We start from the raw sequence: 19,692 nt of genomic DNA on the forward strand, positions 1-19,692 counted from the left end.
TGGAATAAAGTACTAGAGCTGTAACCAGAGTTAACAATTCTGTACTACAATATTTCAGTTAAATTGCAGGTTATTAAATCAAGCCAATTCCTGATCTAACTTAATGTACATTTCCAGTAATTCAGGATCTGATGTCAACAAAAAAAAAAAGGTTTAGATAGTGCAAAGGAGTAAAATAATCAGATTATATTTCAGGAAATGTATAGTGTTTATTTCAAAGCATTTTAAGGTGGTGCAGAGGTAGGAGAAGGCTCTGCAGGGTGGTGCTTTGGGTGAGATGGACAAAAGGGCTGTTCCTAGTGAGGCTTTGGCTCTTGGCTGGGATGGGCTGGGGGATTGCTCCCTCCTTGCTGGGTGTGCAGTTCTGCAGTTGTGTGCCCTGACTGCTCCTCCTCCTCAGGAGCTGGAGCCCCTCTTGTCTGAAATCGCCCTCTTCTCTGGCATCACCATCTTCTCTGGAATCACCCTCTTCTCTGGCATCACCATCTTCTCTGAAGTCCCCCTCTTGTCTGAAATCACTCCCTTCTCTCAAATCACCATCTCCTGCTTGCTCTGAGTTGCCCCAGGCTCGGGATTGTTCCAGCAGGGATCTCCCAGGGAGAGCACACAGGACAGCACAGCCTGTCATCACCTTTTTATAAAATGAATTACACTCTAGACATCACCAAGACAGCAGCATCTAAGCAGAAATATTTTGTCATCTGCCACACGTTTTCATCATTTCTGTTGATACTGGTTGAACAATTCCACTATGATCAACAAGGGCTAAACCAGGTTATTATGGGAAAACCCAAGAGCTGCCTTTGTGCCCTGCAAGTCTTTTGCCTCCTTTTCAACCAGCTTTTTACCCCATTCACGGGGCAGATCCCATCTGTTTCACCACTCTGGTTGCTTTTCTGGGCTTTTCCACTTGGGCAGATTGTTGTATTCACAGGGGCCCCCAATGAGGGGAGAGAATGATGCATCTGACTCCATCTTATCAGAAGGCTAATTAATTACTTTATTATACTATATTATTCTATACTGTATTACATTATATTACATTACATCTAAACTGAATCTGCCAAGCAACAAAAATATCTGTGCATAATGCATGCATATCTCCAGAGCTTTAAAGAGGGAGTTCTTAATCATGGGTGGAACTTGAAGGAGAGGAGAGCCCCTTTGTCTCCATGGGCTGTGAACTCACTCACTCCCTCCAAATGGCCCTGCTCTCCTGGTGATGATGTGTGTGGAAGGGAGGATTTAGCAGGATAGGATAGGATAGCAGGGTTTGAAGGGAGGATTTAGCAGGATTTGGAGGATAGGAGGACCCATCTGTCTCCATGGGCTGTGAACTCCCTCACTCACTCCAAGTGGTCCTGTTCTCCTGGTGATGTGTGTGTGGAAGGGAGGATAGGATAGGATAGGATAGGATAGGATAGGATAGGATAGGATAGGATAGGATAGGATAGGATAGGATAGGATAGGATAGGATAGGATAGGATAGGATAGGATAGGATAGGATAGGATAGGATAGGATAGGAGGATTTGAAAGATAAGAGAGCCCCCTTGTCTCTATAGGCTGTGAACTCACTCACTCACTTCAAGTGGTCCTGTTTTCCTGGTGATGATATATGTGGAAGGGAGAATTTAGCAGGATAGGATAGGATAGCAGGATTTGAAGGCTAGGAGAGCCCCTTTGTCTCTGTGGGCTGTGAACTCACTCCAAGTGGCCCCGTTCTCCTGGTGATGATGTGTGGAAGGGAGGATTTAGCAGCAGCAGCAGCAGGTATGAGCTGCCTGAGCCTGGCTTGGCCCATTTTGGTCCCTTTGAGGGCTCTGACATTGATGCTGCTGCTGGCTCTGCACTCTCCATGTTTGTGCAAACTCCATGCGCTGCTGTAGGTTTGTAATTGCACTTAGGGGCAGTTAATGGAGCCTGGTGATTCATGGGGAAAAAACAATGTCATTTGCTAAAAAACACCCCAGCCAACCCAGAGGTTCCTTTATCCTGGGCTATGGTGATGTAAGCTTCCAGAGAAATTCCAACAGCTCTAACCAGGGGGTGAATGCAGAGCAGTCAAGAGCAGTGAAAAGGAAAACCCTTGCATTTTGCTGCTGTGGATGAGTTTCTGATCAGACAAAGCAGCACACACAGGGAATCCCCAGACAGACTGGTGGAGGCCAGGAGCTGACCCATTAAATTAAATTTCTCCTGTTTTACAAGATGATCTCAGGAAGCTGTGTCACATGTCCCTGTATTTCCACACTGGGTCACCATGAGTTTGTTTTCACATGATGAACATTTGAGCATTCAGCAAATAATATGATTTGTGAATAAAGGTAAAGGCAGGTAAGATGCAGCAGGATTGTAATATTGTCCAAATGCATTGATGTGGATTTTTACAATCCATACCACCCTGGGCTTCAGAGTAATAGTTCAGCTGGGTTCTCCCTGGGGACACAGGTCCAGCTGGGTCTGCTTCTAAGATCTGAGCCCTGCCATCATTTTGGGTGTGTTATTGGGTGGGAAAGTTTATCCTTCAGATTAGTTTACACATCTGTGAGTTACTTACCAAGAAAAAATAGAACATTGTCTTTAAAAGGCTCAGTGAACAAAAAAATAGCATCTCAGTGCAAAAGATTTTCCCTAACCATTTGTCCACTCAACACTATCTGGCTATTAAGGCAAAACATGATTTTTCTCAATTCTCTGTTCTAAACAATTATTTTTTTCCTGAGAAGTGACATTTATTGAGTTTACTGAAGAAGCAGGCCACTCTCAGTTATTTCGTTTTCTAAGCCACACCTTCAGCAGCAGTGTCCTACAGTGTGTTCTGCCAGCAGTTTGCATAAATTTGTTGTTTATCCTAAATGAAACTAAGGTAGGACAAATTTATCTAGAGAGCTTGGTCTGCCCCCAGTTAATTCTGTTACCTTTCTACAATAGAATTTGGGCCTTGTTTTCTACTCAGAAGTGCTGTCCTCAGCTCCAGCACAAACTGGTTCACAGTGAAGAATTCTCTGATAGGAGAAGATCTGGCATTTCCAGGTGTGTGGGGATGATCAAAGTGAAAGATGGAGCAGGATGTTCCTCTGCACATTTCAGCCCAGAGGAGCAGAGCCAGTGGCTCCCTCACTCCCAGAGATGCCAATTTGAGTCTTTAATGAGATCCTCCCTGGTGTGTGTGGGTCTGGAGACTTTGGTTTGTGAGCACTTGTCCAGCTCAAAGCTGGTCATGGACAACATCCCTGATGCCCTTTGTTACAAGTGAGTGCTGAACACAGGGGTTCATACAACCCTAAAAACCATAACTCTCAAAAAAAGGCTGCTCTGTAACTCTGTGGAACTTAAATTGTACCCAGATAAATGCTGGAGCAAATCTGAAGGAGTCTGGATACTTGCAGGCAGCACTGGGCTCAGCAAACACTGATGGATTCAGCTCCTCAGCTGGGGTACAGACAGAGTAGTAGAGACCAAATGGGCACAACCCCAAATTTTCCCCATGAGGGTACCCTGGTGGAGCCCCAGCCCAAGCAGGATTTGAAAATACCTTTGTGGGGTGTTCCCAGAAAGGACTGGCATGTCACATTCATATTTTCTGGAAAATCCCTTCCCCCAGGATTTTTCTCCTGGGAAGCTGAGGAGCCTCAGAGAAAAGGAAAACAATTCTTATCTCATTTGCTTCTCCTGTGTTGTGCTCATGTGGAATGTGTTTGGAGATTGTTTACCCACAGGTGATTGTTCCATTGGATTCTGCTGGGAGTTGTTTTCACTCTTTGGCCAATCAGGGCCAAGCTGTGTCAGGACTCTGGAAAGAGTCACAAGTTTTTCATTATTATCTTTTTAGCATTCTGTAAGTATCCTTTCTGTATTCTTTAGTATAGTATAGCATTCTTTAATATAACATAATATAGTATCATAAAGTAATAAATGAGCCTTCTGAGAACATGGAGTCAGATTCATCATTCCTCCCTGTCCCCCACAAATACAAAACTGACAGGAGCTGTTCAGTCACCAGCCAGTGAGAGCAGTGGATGAGAGCAATCTGCTGTTCCTCAGGAAAGCAGGGCTTGCTCAGAGGGAATTGCTGTGTGTGGCCCCTGCCTGGGGAGGTCCAGCACAGGTGAGGCTCCCTGGAGCTCTGGAGAGCAGCAGCTGCTGCTGTGCAGTGTCCCCAGAGGGTTTGTCCCCAGTGTCCCCAGCTGCTCTGGCAAGAGGATTCCAATTCACACTTTGATTATGAATCTTTTTCAAATCCCACCCCCCTTTCACTGGAATTTGTTTCAATCTGATAAAACATCATTTCTGTCTTAAATGCCCCAAGTTTCTGCAATAACCTAAGAGTGAATTTTTGGAAGCTATCAGCTTTGACTGCTGCATGGAAGAACTTGAGAATGTTAGTTACAAAAGTTCAAATATTAAGTTATGAATGAAACAAACCTCTCCATGGTTTACGAAATTGCTGTTGGTTCATGACTTGAATAGTTTAAAGTGATAAATGATACTGCAAGAAACTGTGACTTTTACTGTGATTGGTGTATTTTAAAACATAAATATTTATAATAAATTTCATTCCCATTTGCAAAACATTTTCTTTTTGTCAGTCCCCTGTAGTATGATTCTTGATTCTGATGGATGTGATTCCACTCACTGATCTGTTATTTCTTCTGTCTTTCAGTTATACCAGCAGAGTTGTTTCCAATGGACTGAAAGCACAAATTAATAATCCAGAACTGAAAGTCAGAGGATTGGACCCACTCATCAAAAATTTAATTGATAAACTTCAGCACTTTAATCAAGTAAGTAATTTTTCCAAGATAAAGCCATTTTATTATGGAGCTGAAGGTAAAATCTCCAGGTGGAGATTCATATTCACATTCCATCATCCTATTGCACCCTCCAGGACTGCAGGCCTGAGGTAGCTGTGGTCTGGGTTTGGATAAAGGTAACTGAAGATGCCATTGTCCCAGGCGGGATTGAGCCCCTTCCTGACCCAGAGGTGGGGCAGCTGAGAGGTGTTTCAAACACTTTTATTCCACTTTCAGTCTCATGTGAAGGGCGAGACAATACAGATGTTATAATTCACACCATCATTATCAGAAGCCAACTATTTCCTAATTACATTATAAGTGTTTCTTGGCCTATCAGCTTTAGCCAAACCATGCTGTAAATGTCTTAATCATCTAAAATTACTCTTTGTGGATCCTACTACAATGCATCTTTCATAGTTCTGTTTCTCTAAAGTATCCAGTCTTATTTACAAGGCCATCCTTTGAAACTTACTTCTAGTTTCTCTCTCAATAGTGTCTCTCCTATTCCATGGCATTTCTAAATGAGCATTTCTTACCTCAAAGTTTGTATGCAGATACACACTATGTAAGCTTTCTCAAGCTTTGAAAATTCTCTACAAATCCGAGCTTTCTCAAGCTTTAAAAATTCTCTACAAATCCATTTCCCACACTCAGGGGTGTAGATACCAACAGATCAAACCCCAAATGAGCCTGTGAGGGTGTGACAACCATACTGGAAATGCTGGAGTCAGGACAGAGGGTGCTCCAAGATGAATTCACCTTGCCCCTAGAAAAGCATTTCCTTCACAGGCCTTCTTCTGCCCAAAAGGACAGGTACCCTTTGGGTTTGTCAGAGATGTGGTTAAGCTGTGCCTGCCTCTGCCATCTCTGTGGCTCCCACAGATGCACGTGGCATTGGAATAAATCACACGGGACTCTGTGGTGTTTGCAAGGTCCCAAGGACGAGGTGAGAGATGAGGAATCTGACTCCATGTTCTCAGAAGGCTGATTTGTTATTTTATAATATATTCTATTATAGAATGCTATACTAAAACTATACTAAAGAATGAAAAGGATACAGACAGAAGGTTTTACAAGAATGAATGATAAAAACTCGTGACTGACTCCTCAGAGTCTGACACAACTGATGGTGATTGGTCATTAATTAAAAACAATTCACATGGAACCAATCAAACATGCACCTGTTGGTGAACAATGTCCAGGCCACATTCCACAGCAGCAAACACAGAAGCATCCAATAATTATTATTTACATTTTCCTCTGAGGCTTCTCAGCTTCCCAGGAGAAGAAATCCTGGCGAAGGGATTTTTCAGAAAATATCACAGTGACAGGACTCCATTTTCTTCATGGTGGAGGAAGCTGAGTTTATTAAAACCACACACTTTTATAGACAGTTATGATACAGGTGGACCTGGTTGTCCTCAGTCAATGTCCCTCACACCAGTGGCTCATTAGACACACCACCCTCTTGTAAACATTCTTAGCCAGCTGCAAAGATTAAGAATTGTTTTAATTCCTTCTCTGGTGTGGTGGTGTTCACAGGGGTCCCAGGATGAGGGAAGAGATGAGAATCTTGACTCCATGTTTCAGAAGGCTTATTTATTATTTTATGATAGATATTGTATTAAAAGAAAATGACATATTAAAACTCTACTAAAATAATAGAAAAAAGGATTTCATCAGAAGGCTTGAAAGGAATAGAAAGGAATGGAATGAAATTTTGTGACTGACCAGAGTCTGAGACAGCTGGACTGTGATTGGCCATTAATTAAAAATAACCACATGAGACCAATCACAGATGCACCTGTTGCATTCCACAGCAGCAGATAACCATTGGTTACATTTTGTTTCTGAGGCCTCTCAGCCTCTCAGGAGAAAAGATCCTAGCAAAAGGATTTTCCATAAAATATGTCTGTGACACTCTGGACTTCCCCAAAACTTCCCATAGCAGTACCTGGGATGTTTGTGGGACTCTCATTTCTGAGCAGTTGTCAGTAACCAGACCCGTGGCACTCCTGGTGCTGCTGCCATCCCCAGAGCTCAGGGTGGCCCCTGGGCCTGAGCAGCTCTGGGAGCTCCAGCTGGAGCCAGCAGCTTTAACAGGATTGATTTTCATTTAGAGCAGGCATGTTCTGCTGCCAGCCTGCAGGGATGCTCTCAGCAGAGCTGTGGGCACGTCAGTCTGCTCATCACCTTCCACCATTAAAGAGTGTGGGGACAGAAATGGTGGGAAGCACCCTGGTGGGTGGGTGGGTGTGCAGGAGGGAGAATGATCTGCACAGGTAAAACTGGGGGGAGTTGCTCAGTCAGGATCTGGGAGGTTGTAAAGGCTGTGACTGGGAGTCAGGAATTTCTCTACTTGCTCCTAAAAAAATGCTCCTCACCTCCTTACCTCCCATCAAGCAAATCTATAAATCCATAATCTAAGCTGTAATTAGTGGTTTTGTTAAATCTTGCTGGTCTCTAATATTCTCCTGTTCTGAAGGCTGCAGTTTAGGGATGCTTTGTATTTGATTTAACTCACCATGGGGAATTACAACAACCAGTCTGGTGCAGTGCTTAATATTGCACTGAAATAGGCATTGTGTGGTCAGATTGATGAAAAGGAGAATTCATTATTTATCTGTCTTTGCATGTTATAAAGTAGAGTGTTAATTTACTTTATAAATATTAGATATATCCATCTGTGTAATAGTGCTCTATAAACACTGACAATAGGAAATAGTTAGAAATAGATTAAATAAAAAAAAAAAGTTGTGTATTGGAAATTCTATTTCTTTGTCTGCTGTAGAAAAATAAAAATCTGCCTGGTCTGAGCTGCATACCAATTTTCTTAAATTACATACATTTTAAAAAGAGTCTCAGAAAGCACTTTTTAGCCAGCAGAATGAAATCCAGCTCTTGGCTCTGTCTGTAAGTTGGAAGTGTTGCTTTCTGGTACTTGTAACAGTTTCAGGAGAATATCTTCTTTAAGTAAATGTAACTCCCATCAGATTGAGGTGCTTAGCAAGAATGGATTCCAAGGGTGAAGGATTAAACAGAATACTGATTATTGCCCTAAGATGGTTTGTTCTTAAGTACTTGGAATAATATAAAATCCTTTGATCATAATTTTAGTAAGATTTCTTTGGAGATGAAAGCATCAAAGCAGTTGCTAAATATCTGAGGCTTTCACATACAACATCAAACACATGTAGCTGTTTTCTACTTCTTGGATTTTTGTTTCAGTTGTGATATTATTGTACAAATAAAAACTGACACTGAAAAGCCAATTAAATCAGGAGTTCAAAGTGACATCAATAGTGTGTGTAGACTGTAGAGTTATACAGAATTCTATTCCTAATTTTATGGACAAATTGAATTTTTTCATAAGAATATATTTTTAAATTTTTTTTTGGTGATATGTAGGGTGAAATGTAAACACTGCTCAAAGAAGGTGTTGTGTGTGTATCTACAGCAACATTTGCAGCAGTGTTTGGAGCAGTGGGGAGAGCAAAGCCATGCCCACAAAGTGCACCAGAGGTGATTTGGTGTGCCTGGGCCCCAGCAATCTCCTACCCCTTCAATAATATTGCTGAGCTACCCAGAGGAAAGCATATCCTTGGGTAGGAGAAGGCTGTGATGAGATTTTTAAAGGAATAACATTTCTGTCTCAAGGAAACGAGCTGGGTCTGTCCCTCAGGGAGCCTGGACCTGCTGGATTTCACTTTCTCTCTGTTTTTCAGAGGGGTTTGAGATCAGAATAACCTGCTCTGGATCAGTTTGCTGAGGCTGGGGAGAGCTGTGTTCAAATCACCATTAATTTTCCTGAAAGATTTGCCTTAGCTCAGCAGTTGCTAAGGATTTCTGGAGCAAATCTCATCGCTGCTGTCTGTGATGGTTTCTCTTCCTCCTCTTTCTTCCACTCCTCCTCCTCCTCCCTGAGAGCCTCTGTCAGGCCAGCAGGGCTTGGCCACTGTCAGCAGGAGTGGCTCTGGCCAGCAGGAGCAGCCAGAAATTCCCTCATTCAAACCCCACCCTTTGCTCTTCCTTTGTGAGCTCCATGGTGTGTCCACAAAGGTAAAAGATCCAATAACTTCACTGACCCTAAATCTCCTGGATCTGAACAAAACTCCTGTCCTGCCCCTGTTCCAGTTGGTGCATCCCAGCTCCAGCCTGTTCCAAATAATCTGTATGCAAGGCATCTTCCAGTCCTGCTGTCATTTAGGCTGAAATGCCACTTTGGTGGAGATTATAGCAGCTCCTCATTTTTATTTTTTTTCATCTGGGACTTAAATCCTCAGCACATTGTTGTTGTTTTTTTTCCCTAAAATGATTATGCAAATAGCAGGCTATTTTATATCCACTTGGCAAAGCTGGAAGTAAAGTGAAATTTAGAGAATATTATTCACCAATTACTGTTATTTCCATCCCTGACAGATAAGGTGGTTGAAGGGTTTATTGTTAGTGGCTGATTCACATATCAATAGAATTACTGAGCTACAATTTACAGTAACTTCTAGTAATGCAAAAACAGATCAAGTGAAGTCTCAGGTTGATGGGGAAAAAAGCAGCAGAAATAACATCTTTTCCTCCCTCTTTTTTGTGAATAGAGCAGGTGTGAACCACAATTGATGCTAAACACAATAATCCCCATTGCACCTCTTTTGAGTGCTGCTTCTTGCCACAGAATCACACTTCAATGTTTTTCTTCAGCCTTATGCTTTTCATAGTTCAAACTAAACTGGTTCTCAGGCCAAGGTTAAAAATCCTCAAGGATCAATTGCCCTGAGAAGAAATGAGAATGTGGGAAAAGTGAAAAAGCTGTGCCTGTACCTTTACTAGCAGGGAGGTATCAACATTCTCAAGGGATTATAATATAATAAGCATTATACAGGTTTGACTTATTTGGTTTTTGTCAGGCTAAATCTGCTCCTGACAGGTTTTGTGAATCAGTTTTGTGTTTTGCTCTTGTCAGAGATGAATGCTCAGGGCATGGCTGGAGTTCAAGGCAGTGCAATAACCTAGTGCAGAAAATGAGAGTAATGTCAAAGCAAATCTTGCTGAATGTGGACCCATGTATTTTATTTTTTTTTTCTCTCTGCCAGAGTCTCATGGATCTGCCAGCTGAACTAAGAAATGCATGTAACTTAATTCCTTTCAGACTTCTGTACAGAGGATTCTGTTAGAGCAGAGTTCAAAGCAACAGCACCGAGATGTTTCATTCCAATAACATGAGCCAGCCATAATTTAATCTTGAAAGTGAATTTAGTTGAGTTATACAATAGGGAATAATACAATAAATCATTTAAGTAGTACTTAATTTAAAAGTGTGTATTTTTTTAGACATCCATAAAATTTATTACCTCGTAGAGTTTTTATATGAGATATAAGTGGAGACAAGTTGGTTTGATTTTTAGCCAAAGTTGTAGCTGCCTTGGAGTAGGATTCAGAATTTTCTGTTCTTGGTTTCATCCATGGAAGGAAAGGCATCACCTGAGAAAGTTGGATGCTTTCCTGCTTCTGTCCCCTGGAATTTCAAAGCCCCCCAGTCTGTGAACAGGTACCACTGCTTGTCCCCACACCCCTCCCCAGAGCTGTCACTGCCACAGAAATGGCATTTTCCCCTCCCAGCAGTGACAGCTGCTCAGGACACACAGAGGGGTCACTTCTTTCTCCAGGGCAGCTGTGCCAGGCTCTGGGGCAGAGGTGGATCTTGTCTGCAGTCAGGTAAAGGCAATTTCTCACTGAAGGAAACACCTCTGCAGCTGTGCTGGTCCTGTCTGAATTCACCTCCCTGGGAAGGCATTAACACCTCAGCACCTTTGTCTCCCAAAGCAAACAGCAGGGATAATTGAATTAATACCACATTTATTGGCTGATTAATGAATAGCGCCAAGACAGGCACATACTAGAGGAAAATAAAGACAGAATTAATGAAACCTGAAACAATTATGTTTAGGATCTTGTGAAGACCAGGAAAGACCAAATAAACTTTATTGTTTTGGTTTTTTATTTCCTGCCCTGCTGTATAAAAATTGTTCACCCTGTAGTCAAATAAACTATCATCTCAGATTACTTCAGCAATTATACAAAGTTTGTTTCTCATCCTGGTTTTTCCTTAATATGTTTCTCCTTATTGAATTCATGGGCAGTTTTTCTTCTCCCCTGCTAAGTTAAACATGTCTTTGCTTCCAGATATGGATGCTGAATGTTCAGCTCTGAGATAGGTTGTGATCTTTTTCACAATCCATATGCAATGAAACAATTCATCCCAATGCTTGAAACAATCCAGTTTACTCAAAGACTGAGAATGATCTTCCTCTGTGTGCTCTCTTCTGTGTGGTTTTCTATTTCTTAGGAAATACATATATAAATCTCTATAGATGTAAAAGCAGAGCAGCTGTCAGTGATTTGTCACTGGGCTGTTCCCCTGGAGATGTGGCATCTCCTCATCCAGGGCTGGGCAGCTCCAGGCTGTGGGCAGTGGTTTTCTTCTCTCCAATCCTCCTGGGTTTTAAAAAGAAAGGTGGTTTGGAAGCTCTAACCTTGGTCCTGTCGTGGCACTAAAACTCCTGTCAGAGCCAGAGGTTGTCCATTAATCAGAACAGGAGAGTTCTTTCTAGCCAGGTACACTGAAAAAGCACCACTGAACATTGTTTTATGGGCAGCATATGTTAAAATTGTAATGTGGTGCTAATTGAGATACATACCATCCCTGGCTGAGATCAGTGAACTTCTGCTGGTCTGAGGGCTGCAGGTTATTTGTTTGGTTTTGTTAAACATAGTGACTTGAGATAGAATTAAATAATTTTAATTGGAATTGAGAAATTACCTTTTAGTACTAGAACCAGCATCAGGATTTCAGTAGAAACAGTAATGTGAAATACTGGCTCCACTAAAGTAGAATTTAGCATTTTAAAACAAGACAAATCTAAACCTCAGTGTAAATCCAGCATATCTTATTATATGCCAGCAAATATATAATGCTAAAATGGCCTTTTATTATTCATGTGTTGTGTCTCAGAGTGTGCTGTGCTATTTGTCTTGCAAGCCTTCTCAGAAATTATTTGCCCAGATGGACCATTGTATGTGTTTTGTTTTGCTCATTGTGGGAAATCAGTCTTAATAAATCAAGATCACATCTTGAGTCTCAGAAGTGACTTGAGCCAAGTGGGGGAGAGGAGGGCAGAGCTACTGTTCCCATCTAGAGCTGAGCCAAAGCATTTCACACACAGAAACAGAGCTGGGAGAGTCTTACCCTGAGAAAAAGCAAATCTGGGGTCTGTCCCTGGGGGTGGGCGCCCAGTTCTTGCAGCTGCTGAGTGAAACCTGAGCCCTGGGAAGTGTTTGGGATGCTGTGGTGGAATTGCTGAGGAGAGGATGGAGGAGGGATGTGCTGGGAGCTGAGCAGGGCAGGGTGGGAGCCCCAGGGCTGAGCGAGCACCCAGGCCAGGAGCTGTCACTGCCCTTCCCCTGCTGGGGACTCACAGGGGAGGGGCACTCATGGAGCTGGCCTGTTTGTTTGGATGGAAATTGATTTTTTCATAGACAGAAAGTCAGCAATCATCATTTAATTAATCAACTGAAATTACAAATTCATAATTATTTTCTTCTTTTACCCATATTTTTCTGATCACTCTCGTAATTCTGAGTTGCATGCATTGTTTAAGTAATTACCATTAGAAGTGAGATCATGGTATTTACTTTTGATCTAATTCCTGAGGTACAATGATGTGCTTATTTTTGGAGGTGGTAAGTTTAGCATAATAGGAAAAGAAAGCAGAGCTTTATGGGTTTATCATTGTTTTCTTTAGGGTAGAGTAAAGGTCTTTAAACAATTGATTCCTCACTGTCCAAAAGCAAGAGCAAGGTCATTTTCCTCTCTTTCTGTTCTGCTCTGAAGGGAGCAGGCAGGCAGGGGAGGGAGAAGGACCAAGGCCATCAAACCCAAACTTGTTCTGTGGAGCCCAAGTGGGGCTGCACTGCTGGTGCTGAGTGGATTCATCTGCTGAAGGATTCAGCCCCTTCCTGTGGGAAAATGTCCTGGCTTGATGCTGGTGCAATGCCAGTGCCCCCATATATAAAATACATTCTCCCCAGTGGCTGCTGTGAGATGTGACCAGAAATAGAGCAAAGCTCCAGCTTAGGAATAAAGGAAAGAACTTTATTCACTTACAGTATGAAAAAAGGGACACACAGAACTCAGAATGAAAACCTTCCAAAAACATTCCTCCTCCTCCCCCCAATTCCCACCACCACATGAAATAGAACCTTAGATTCTCAATCCAGTTATGGTATCAGATTTGATCCAGGACTCCTGAACAACTGACCAGTGTGATCAAGCAGAAGCCCTTTATTGTTTACATTACACACACATTTATAGATTCTACAAACTACCAAGTACACACTGCTTGATTGGTGCCTTTGTCTTGTTCCCTCATTTTCTGCCTGCATTTCTCACAGTATGTGATTGGTCACAGTCCAGGTGTTTCACAGCCCTCTCCAATTCCTGCAGTCCTGGTATTCAGTTTCTCAGCCTCTTCTTTATTAATTTAGCCCAATTTATGTTCCAATATCCTTGACGAATTCCTGAGGCTTTGATACCAAACTGAGAAGCAGTGCTGGTGCACACTATGGCCTAACCCTGCAAATTCATGGCAACAACTTCCAGCTGCAGCAAACCACATGGTTCCAGCAGTAATTTGGGTTGTGTTGCAGCACATGAATCAGAGCTGGGCTGGAGCCAGCTCAGGTGTCCCTGTGAGCCTGGTTTGGCTGCCCAGCGGCAGCCCCAGGAGCTCCCTGCACCAGCTGGGGAGCAGGTCCTGGACAGCACCTGCAGCCCTCACATTTGGGTTACTGAGCTGTGACAGCTTCGTGTGAGATGGTTCTCACCTGTCTGCCCAGGCTAGCACCCTCTGAATCTGTGTCCTCAGTGTAGGGTGTGGGGAGTTAAAGCCTGGGAACGTTTGGTGCCATGTGAGCAGTCATGTCCTCCTTGGAGAGCAGAGGAGCTGATGGTGGCTGTGAGGTGACATTGTCCAAACTTCCCAGGGTGGTGTCTGAAGGAGAGGACGGGGCCATGAGCAAGGCAGAGGAGTTCTTGCTCTACCCTGCTCTTCTGTCAGTGTCTGTGGCCTTACAGTTTGGAATTTAGAGCAGGGCTGAATGCTGGAGAGAGGCCATGCCAGGCAGAGCTTTTCTCTTCTACTTAGGGAAACATTCACAAGTAATTATTAGATAGGAGAACTAAAGGAAACAATCCTCCTGTTTCAGGCAGAACCACTGCTGTGAAACAGCATTTTTGTCACTTCAAAGAAATTCAGTCTTAAACCAGGCCTGTTTTGGTTCTGACACTCTGGCACTGGTTTGGTGTTGTGCATAGTACTTGTAAAGGTTTGGGTATCTTACGTCTCACACAGCCCTGAGCCAGGCTGGGAGTTCACCAAACCCACAGCTGATCCTAGCTTATCAGACTCTCATTTTCCTCATCTCTTCATAAGTTCCTCTGCCAAGTTGGAATCAAAAAAGCAAGATGTGTGTAGGATCAACCTAATTAGTAAAATCAAAAAGCACCAGTCAGACATGGTCACTGCTGCTGCTGCTCTTTTACCCAAAGCAGGATGCAGCTCTGAAATGCCCAGAGACCTCCTGGAGCTTCTCTGCAGCCTGTTCCCCAAAGCTGAAAGGGCATCTCAGAGCTGTGGGTGCTGGGCTGGGCTCCACAGGTGCAGGAGGTGCCCTCTGCCCCACCACAGAGCTGGGAGCTGTGGGGGTGCCAGTTGTGGTTTCCCTGGCTCTGCATTGAAGGCACTCCAGACAGCAGTTTCATGTTGGCACTCAGGTGTTCATTATTTCTTATCAGTAAAACAGTCTCACTGCTGTGAGTTCTGCAGCTTTTCATTAGAAGGCACAAAATGCCCAACAATCTCTTGGTACAAGCTCTTTTAAGACTAAACTATGCAATTAAGAACTGACACCTGGATTATTTTCCCTTTTAACCCAATAACTGATCCCACAGAGCCCCCAGTGCAGACGTTTCTGCCCAATTACAAAATGCCACCCAAACCCATGGAGAAGAAGGAAGAAGAAGCATGAAGAAGAAACCCAGGACAGCACCCTGTGCCCTCCATCTTGCTTCCATCCACAACACACTAAAAATCCCAAACCTCAATTTCTCACCAAGTGACACACCTGCACTGCTCTCTATAATCTATTGCACACTTTTGTGGGTTCCAGTCTATCTTGGGGTCTGGGAAACTTTCTCCATGGATGAGGGTCACAGTCAGTGCTGCCCTGGGGGTCAGGGCACCCAGAGCAGACACAGGAATATTCCCTGTGCTGCCCTGGGGTTGCACAGGATCCTTCTGCCATCCTGACCCTGAGACACCTCTCCTCAAGTGCAGCAATTCCTGCTTCTCCAAGGAAACCCTTCTCCCCCAGCAGCACCAGTTCTGTGTGGCTCCCAGCCTGGTTTCTCCTTGCAGAGCTCAGTGCTGCACATTGATCCCACTGATCAGAATTCCCACCATTCCCATCAGACACCAGAGGCTGAGCTTCCTGCCAGCCTTACCTGCCTGCCACGAGTGAGCACGTAGTGAGCACAGCAGTGAGTGTTGTAGTCTTGTATTAATAAGGTACAAAATGGCTAATTGTCTCTTGTTACAAGGTTTGTAAAGTTAAACTGGCTAGTTAAGAAATGACACTTCAATTGTTTTCACTTTTAACCTAATAACTAATCAGTTGACGTCCACAATGTGGACTTTCCTGTCTAATTACAAAAAATTACCTAAAACTATGAAGAAGAAGGAAGAAGGTGAAGAAAGAAGAAGAAGGTAAAGAAGAACAACCACTCTAAAACTAGAGTTTTAGAACTACCTAGAACTTAACTCTAGAACTACCACTCTAAAACCTCTATCTTGCCTTATATATATTGCTATACTCTGAAACTCCAAACTCTAAGTTTTCTACTCTGTGATACTACACACTTGTAATTAAACTACACACCTGTAATCTCAGTGTTATCAATCAATTTTGGAATGTTTTCTACAGCTTCAGGGCAAATGCAGTGCTCTCCTGGGGATCAGAGTCTGTCAATACAGAAAAATCTAAAATTCTCAGCATCCAGAACTCCAACACATGAGATGTGAGAGAACCATCTCATAGGGAGTATCACTTCTGTTTATAACTGTGTGTTTCTTATCTTTTGTCTCCTTGCTTTTGTGTCAGTTCTTGGAGATTTGCAAAGAACGAGAGTTCAGCAAATGTGAAAAGGTTTAGTAGGAATTTTACAAACCCTACCACGCTCTCATTTTCACCATCTGTGACTTTTAGGAGCATATAGATTGGTCTTTACCCTTCTTTTTTACTGGCCTTTCTTACCCATATTGAAATGTTTTGTTTCTGAAAATGAGCCTCATTTGAGTGAATGTTCCAACAATTGAGTTAGTTGCATTATTTAAAGGCACGACAAACTGAGTGTAGCAGCTGATTTCATTGTTCTCCAGACAGGCTGTGCAGTTTGCTCCTAACTCAATTCAGCCCCGTGCAGGTACAAGGGCAGCACGTGGGCTGAGGAGGAGAACCTAGCAAGGAATGGCTTTGGTCCTAGGAGACTTTGGCACAGTTTTCCATGAACGTTGTTGCTGGTTCTTGGCTTCTTTTCTCTGCTGCTGTCTTGGTTGGGATTGAAGGCACTCAAGACGATAGTTTGTGTTCAAATGTTTATTATTTCTTATCTGTGTTACAGTCCCACAGGTCCTGGGTTCTGCAGTATTCTACTAACAAGCTACAGAATGGCTCACTATCTTTCTCTACAAGGTCTTTTAAGGCTCAACCATCCAATTAAGAAATGACACCTAAATTAGTTTCACTTTTAACCCAATAACCAACCACCTGTGCCTGCAATGTGGACTTTTTTACACAAAACCACCCAAACCCATGGAGAGGAAGGTGGAGAGCAAGGAGCAGCCTCCATCCTGAAGGCTCCATCTTGCCTTATATAGATTGCTCTATTCTAAACCCTTAAACCCTTGTGACCATGTTCACAGGGGTCTGAGGATGAGGGAAGAGATGAGGATCTGAATCCATGTTTCAGAAGGCTGATTTATTATTTTATGATATATGTTATATTAAAACTAAACTAAAAGAATAGAAGAAAGGATTTCATCAGAAGGCTAGATGAGAATAGAAAAAGAAGGAATGATAACAAAGGCTTGTGGCTCGGACAGAGAGTCTGAGCCAGCTGGGCTGTGATTGGCCATTAATTAGAAACATCCACATGAGACCAATCACAGATGCACCTGTTGCATTCCACAGCAGCAGATAATCATTGGTTACATTTTGTTCCTGAGGCCTCTCAGCTTCTCAGGAGAAAAAATCCTAAGGAAAGGATTTTCCATAAAATGTGTCTGTGACAAACTCTAAGTTTTCCACCCTGTGATATCACACACTCCTATTCAAACTCCACACCCACAATCCCAGTTCTGCCATTCCATTTTGGAAGCTTCTCCACAGCCTCAGGTCAAATGCAGTGTTCTCCTGCCTGGCAGCACAGAAAGTCTAAAATTCTCAGCAGCCAGGCTTCCAACACATTGTTCTATGTGGATAGTTAGGAATGGTAAAAACCAGACCTTCCTCAGCTTCTGTACAAGGCCAGGTCCAGCACTGTGTGTGTGGCTCCCAGGGTGCTTAAATGACAAAATGCAGAGACGCCCACAGAGATGGGAATGGTTGGCATGTAATAGTCAGCTGAGATTAAAGGCCTTTTTTTCCAAGTGCATTAGCAATAAAACTATTTTTAGAGGCATATATTTTAATTCTGAGTCTTCTAGCATCTTGTACCAGCATTTAGTAGACTGTAAAGTTACTACAGAGTAAGTAGTAGATAATTTGAGATTGGAAGGGACAGTCTGGAGACAATCCAGCCTTCTGTTGAAAGCAGGGCTTTAGATTAGGTTATCCAGGGCACTGTAAAACCAGGTCCTGCATCATTCCAGAGGAAGAGATTCCATCTCTTCCCTGGTGCCCCTCTGCTTTGTGTTTGCTTGCTTGCTTATCTCTACGAAAATAAGTATCCTACTCTTAAATGCCTCACTTCTTCCTGTTTATTGTGTTCTCAGGGTCCAGCTTGAATTCAAGGACAATAAGTCTTGGGCACAGAATAGGCACTTTATACCTTTATACACTGAAATATGTTCTAGGGTGTAAAGCAGGAGCATTTATGTGGCTCAGGGAGACACCTGGAAGTTCCTGCTTCCTACAGGAAAACATCCGAAGGAAATGACAGCCAAGGCAGACAGAGTGTCTCCATCTCTTGTGTGAAGCTGATTCCTGTTGGGACCTGGACTCCCAGCAGACAGGTGGACATAAATAAATGGAGAGTACTGATTAAGCAGCAGCCACCTCATTTTCAGAGCACAGGATTTGCATACACTGGTGGGCTGGAGGAAAATTTACTGTGCACGTGGTGCTGGGAAAGCCTGGGGTGTTACAGTGAGGAGCCATTTGCTCATTATTTGGAATAGCAATGAGGTGTGTGCCACAGCTCTGGTGGGTTTGCAGACAGCTCTGCCTCCTGAACACAGATGGGATTCCTACCTCTAATTGTGATTTCATGGTGGAAAATGCTGCTTAAAGATTGGAGCTCTGTAGTCCTGCAAATGTCCGGGCCCTCAGTTTCTATGCCCCATACCACCCCAGGCTTTGGCTGGCTGGAGTGTCTTGCATTGCAAATAAGATTTATTTACTATGCACTGTTCAGTGACACCTCCAATCTATCCTGCTTCCTGGGACTGTATGCATTTTAAATGAGATAATACATTTATTTCAGTTGCCTTTTTGCTGCATCTGTAATGAGCCTGTGCCTCGGTATGGTTATGTGGGAGTGGCTCTATTTGGAGCTGAGTATTCCCAGTCCCAGATGTCATGGATGAACTTGTCATTATGCAGAACAGGGGCCCAGGAGAGCATTCTGAGTCCCTTCAGAACTGGGGAGCTGTGGTGGTTGTGAGGGTCCCCAGGATGAGGTGAGAGATGAGAATCTGACTCCATGTTCTCAGAAGGCTGATTTATTATTCTATTCTATTCTATTCTATTCTATTCTATTCTATTCTATTCTATTCTATTCTATTCTATTCTATTCTATTCTATTCTATTCTATTCTATTCTATTCTATTCTATTCTATTCTATTCTATTCTATTCTATTCTATTCTATTCTATTCTATTCTATTCTATTCTACTAAAGAAAGGGAAAGGAGACATCAGGAGCCTTAAAAAGAATGAATAATAAAAACCCATGACTGACTCAGAGAGTCTGACACAGCTGGCTGTGATTGGTCATTAATTAAAAACAATTCACATGGAACCAATCAAACATTCACCTGTTGGTAAACAATGTCCAAGCCACATTCCAAAGCAGCAAACACAGGAGCAGCAATCAGATAATTATTGTTTTCTTTCCTCTCTGAGGCTTCTCGGCTCCCCAGGAGAAAATCCTGGGCAGAGAGGATTTTTCAGAAAATATCATGGTGACAGGGAGCCTTGGTGTTGCCTTAACACCAACAGCCCAGTGAGGAATGAGAGGCAGTGATTCACGTGCAGGAATTGCACACCTCCATCACAGCTCCCCCAGGCTGTCCTGGGGCTGGGCAGAGCCCAGGCATCACTGTGGAGGAGAGAGCCACCCTTTGGGCATCCTTTATCAGCTGCACCTCAGCCAGGTGGGATGGGCACTCTGTTATCAGCTGTATCTCAGCCAGGTGGGATGGGCAGGCTGTTATCAGCTGTATCTCAGCCAGGTGAGATGGGCAGGCTGTTATCAGCTGTATCTCAGCCAGGTGGGATGGGCACTCTGTTATCAGCTGTATCTCAGCCAGGTGGGATGGGCACTCTGTTATCACCCACATCTCACC

The 19,692-nt window shown here is 43.2% G+C and overlaps 1 protein-coding gene across 2 annotated transcripts in view; it reads left to right on the forward strand.

Annotated features, from left to right (window-relative positions):
- The window catches only part of LOC102031844 (glypican-5-like), a 350,144-nt gene that overhangs the window by 180,864 nt on the left and 149,588 nt on the right, over nt 1–19,692 (forward strand). For both annotated transcript variants that reach the window (XM_031060688.1, XM_031060689.1), the window contains one exon: nt 4,665–4,785. In XM_031060688.1, the coding sequence (XP_030916548.1) occupies nt 4,665–4,785 (121 nt within the window). The remainder of the gene's footprint in view (nt 1–4,664; nt 4,786–19,692) is intronic.

Source organism: Geospiza fortis, unplaced genomic scaffold (assembly GCF_000277835.1).
Source record: "Geospiza fortis unplaced genomic scaffold, GeoFor_1.0 scaffold101, whole genome shotgun sequence".
Taxonomy (NCBI): Eukaryota; Metazoa; Chordata; class Aves; order Passeriformes; family Thraupidae; genus Geospiza; species Geospiza fortis.